The sequence below is a fragment of the Anas platyrhynchos genome, chromosome 31 (assembly GCF_047663525.1).
Source record: "Anas platyrhynchos isolate ZD024472 breed Pekin duck chromosome 31, IASCAAS_PekinDuck_T2T, whole genome shotgun sequence".
Taxonomy (NCBI): Eukaryota; Metazoa; Chordata; class Aves; order Anseriformes; family Anatidae; genus Anas; species Anas platyrhynchos.
The window spans coordinates 4,600,713-4,604,466 of record NC_092617.1 but is presented as its reverse complement, the minus strand read 5'-3'; the positions used below and the strand labels follow the sequence as shown (position 1 = coordinate 4,604,466).

The window sequence follows — 3,754 nt, the reverse complement described above, 5'->3', positions numbered from 1 at the left end:
AAGGCTTGGCTGTGTCTAGCCAAGAAGCTGCAAGGCCAGCAGCAGGCCCCTGGCTTGGAAGCTGCTGCTGAGGTGACTTGTGTCTGGTTGGCTGAGAGGCCGCAAGGAGCCTGCTGGGTTGGGATGCCTACTTCAGAAGTGGTTTCCACCCTGACGGAGTTTACTTTGGTAATATGAAAGAGCAGGAGAGAAAAACTGCCACAAAGTGCACCCTGGAATGTTGCCACCAGCCGTGAGGAGGAAGAAATGTCCTGGGGAACAACTGGTCCGTCTGCTAGAGTTAGAGGCAAAGAAGGTGTTAAGAGCCTTTGCTTTACCTCCTTTCTTGTTACCAAGTTTCCCCTCACATCCAACAAATGATGATGATTCTCCCTAATCTTCCTTTATGTGAAGTATTTATATAAGCAGTTTTTATTTTCTTTGACAGTAATATACCGATGGAGCTCCAGCTGGGCTTTGGCCCTTCTACTTTTCACCTGCACAGCCCCATAACATTCAGGACACAGCTCCAGACAAACTGAAAGCATGCATGGGAGGAAAGCTCAAAAGACTTTCCTCAAGTCCTGATGCTGCTGTCTTGTCAGAGATAGCACAATCACATGGAATTAGAACTGTCTGCCTGCAGACCTTAACGCCTGACAGAATGGAGAGTCAGTCCACGGGAACCTTGAGAAACCTCAAGATTTGTCTAAAGGAACATCGTGCCCTTTACAAGAAGAAGAGCCCTGTCCTGCACTGATGAAGAGTAACCCCACACATCAGGGCAGCGTGGGACGCTGCTGAGTGAGCAGTGCCCAGGAGGAGGAGGGCCTGGGCACCACGGGGGATGTCATACAAGCAGTGGTGCCTGCTCACCAGGAACCAGGCCAGCTTCCTACAGAGTTGCCTTATGCGGAGCATGGCCACCAAGATGATATGAGTTATCAGACTCAGCTCATCTGTGTAAGAGACCACCAACAGAAGGGTCTGCAGCCAGCAGGGAAAGAGATACAGGTATGAGAGTCCTTAGGTAAGGCTGTTGTGGAAAGCATTAAAGGCTGTGACAAGACTGAGACTGCCAGCAGGACCCAGGTCTTTGTATCCATGGCTATGGCTGTTGTCTCTGCCACAGAGGCTTATGAGGAAACAGCTGACTGTGAAAGCACCAGGGCCTCATTGCCTCCTCGCCCCCACCCATGAAGCAGGCAGGGGTCGTACCATTCTCCTGCACTTGGCCATGCACATCCCCATCTCCTACTGCCCCACAAAGAGCCCTGAGCAAGGTGTGACTGCTAAGGGTCTCCCTTCCCAGGGGATGAAGGTCAAGGCCTGGCTCTTGTGCTTGCTGACACACAACCAGTTTGTCCACACATCAGGGTCACCTTCACATTGCCTTTGTTTCCTTGTCATCACTGCCTCCAGGGTTCTGCTCTAACGAGCTCCAAGGGAAGCTGTGTCAGTGCTGGCCCTCAGGGGGACACTGCAGGAAACTTGCCTCTGACTTGGACTTCTGGAGAGATGTCTTCAATTGTCTCTGAGTGCCTGAGGTTCGTGGGCTCATCAGCCAAGCCCCCAGAGGGGTGATTGCAGTGCCTTGGGCTGGTGCTGTGCTGCTGAGCTGTGCCATGCTTGTGAGACAGAGAAAACACATTTCAGAAAGTCCCATGAAGCAGAGAGAGCCAGCTGTGCCCAGGAGCAGCTCCTCTGCACAGCACAGCAAGGCAGGGGGCTCTGACTGCAGCTGGCATGGGGAGAGGGGAGAAGGAGAGGGGGCTTGGAGGCATAAGGGAGTGGGAGGATGCTGAGAGCTGCCTGCAGGAGAAATGTGCACAGCCCTTGACAAGGTAAGTGTCAAGGTGAATATTCTGTCCATATGCACTTCTACTGCAGCTTCAGTGCTCCCAGCTGTCTCAACTTTCTTCTCAGAGAAATCGCTGACCATGTTCATCATGCTAACCATAACAGGGATAACTACCAGATAACAAAAGAAAACTCTACCTTGCTCAAGCAAGAAAGAAACATGGTTGAAGGTCCTCTTCAAAAAGAGAGGGTCAGGCTAAGGCATGTTTTAAGACTTACAATGGCTTTTCCTGAGAGAAGTCTGTTATAACATTTCTCTGCCATCTCATCTTCAGAAGACAACTGTGTCCAGAGTCAGCAAATGCCCAACGTCAGCTTCGTGAGCGAGTTCCTCCTGCTGGCATTTGCAGACACACGCGAGCTGCAGCTCCTGCACTTCACGCTCTTCCTTGGCATCTACCTGGCTGCCCTCCTGGGTAACGGCCTCATCCTCAGCGCCGTAGCCTGCCACCACCGCCTCCACACCCCCATGTACTTCTTCCTCCTCAACCTCACCCTCCTCGACCTTGGCTGCATCTCCACCACTCTGTCGAAAGCCATGGCCAATGCCCTCTGGGACACCAGGGCCATCTCCTATCAAGGCTGTGCTGCACAGGTCTTTCTCTTTGTCTTCTTGATGTCATCGGAGTATTTCCTTCTCACCATCATGGCCTATGACCGCTACGTTGCCATCTGCAAGCCCCTGCACTACGGGAGCCTCCTGGGCAGCAGAGCTTGTGCCCAGATGGCAGCAGCTGCCTGGAGCAGTGGCTTTCTCAATGCTGTCCTGCACACAGCCACTACATTTTCCCTGCCCCTCTGCCACGGCAATACTGTGGACCAGTTCTTCTGTGAGATCCCCCACATCCTCAAGCTCTCCTGCTCAGATGCCTACCTCAGGGAAGTTGGGGCACTTGTGTTTAGTGTTTCTTTAACATTTGGTTGTTTTGTTTTCATTGTGCTGTCCTACATGCAGATCTTCAGGGCAGTGCTGAGGATGCCCTCTTCTCAGGGCCGGCACAAAGCCTTTTCCACGTGCCTCCCTCACCTCACTGTGGTCTCCCTCTTTGTCAGCGCTGTCATGTTTGCCTACCTGAAGCCCCCCTCCATCTCCTCCCCATCCCTGGACCTGGTGGTATCATTTCTGTACTCAGTTCTGCCTCCATCAGTGAACCTCCTTATCTACAGCATGAGGAATAAAGATCTCAAGGAGGCACTGAGGATGTTATTGCAATATTCAGTATTTCAGAGAGGAACCCGTCTTCTGCATCTGATTCCCTGAAATATATGTGGACAAGGCAGAAACATCTTTGTTCATATATTGCAAAAATTATTCATTCTTTTCAATATTATTCCAATATGCTAAATTATTTTTTATCTTTTTATTTTATAAATTTAAGATATTTCTACTCCTCTTCTACATTTTCTTTTTACCCAAAGTCCTCATGTAGAGGTGCTGCTAAGCTCTTTGTAACTAACTAAATAAAGGAACCAGCAGGTAGTCAGTTTCTGTGGATCTCATTTCTCATACACTCTTCTCAGGTACAGCAGTGGTTGTGGGATGAAGATCCCTGCTGCAACGTGGTGGAAAGCCCTGGTGTCCTTTGGGGCTGCCCTTTATGCCCTGGCAGGCACGCCCTCCCTGCAGCCTTTGAGTCAGGGTCGCCACTTTCTTGGACCCACAAACACTGGCAGCAGCAGGACATGGTCGTTTTGGTGCTGGTCACCCTTCTCTTCCACACTGCTGTCTTGTTGCACCACTGAATCAGAACTGGCCTTCCAGCTAACACCCCTAGGAGTAAGGCTTTCAAAAGTGAGGTGGAGGAAGCACTGAGGAAGCAGCCTGATTTGATGTGAAAGTTCTCCCTGCTCAGAGCAGATCTTGGTACTGGAAACCTCCAGAGGTCCCTTCTGACTTTAATCCTAAAGGAAAGAA

At 50.8% G+C, this 3,754-nt stretch overlaps 1 protein-coding gene across 1 annotated transcript; it reads left to right on the top strand.

Moving 5' to 3' along the window:
- The first annotated feature begins 2,140 nt into the window (after positions 1–2,140).
- Positions 2,141–3,100, top strand: LOC139999999 (olfactory receptor 14C36-like). Its single transcript, XM_072029685.1, has one exon. The coding sequence runs from the start codon at positions 2,141–2,143 to the stop codon at positions 3,098–3,100; it is 960 nt and encodes a 319-aa protein (XP_071885786.1).
- The last annotated feature ends 654 nt before the right edge of the window (positions 3,101–3,754 follow it).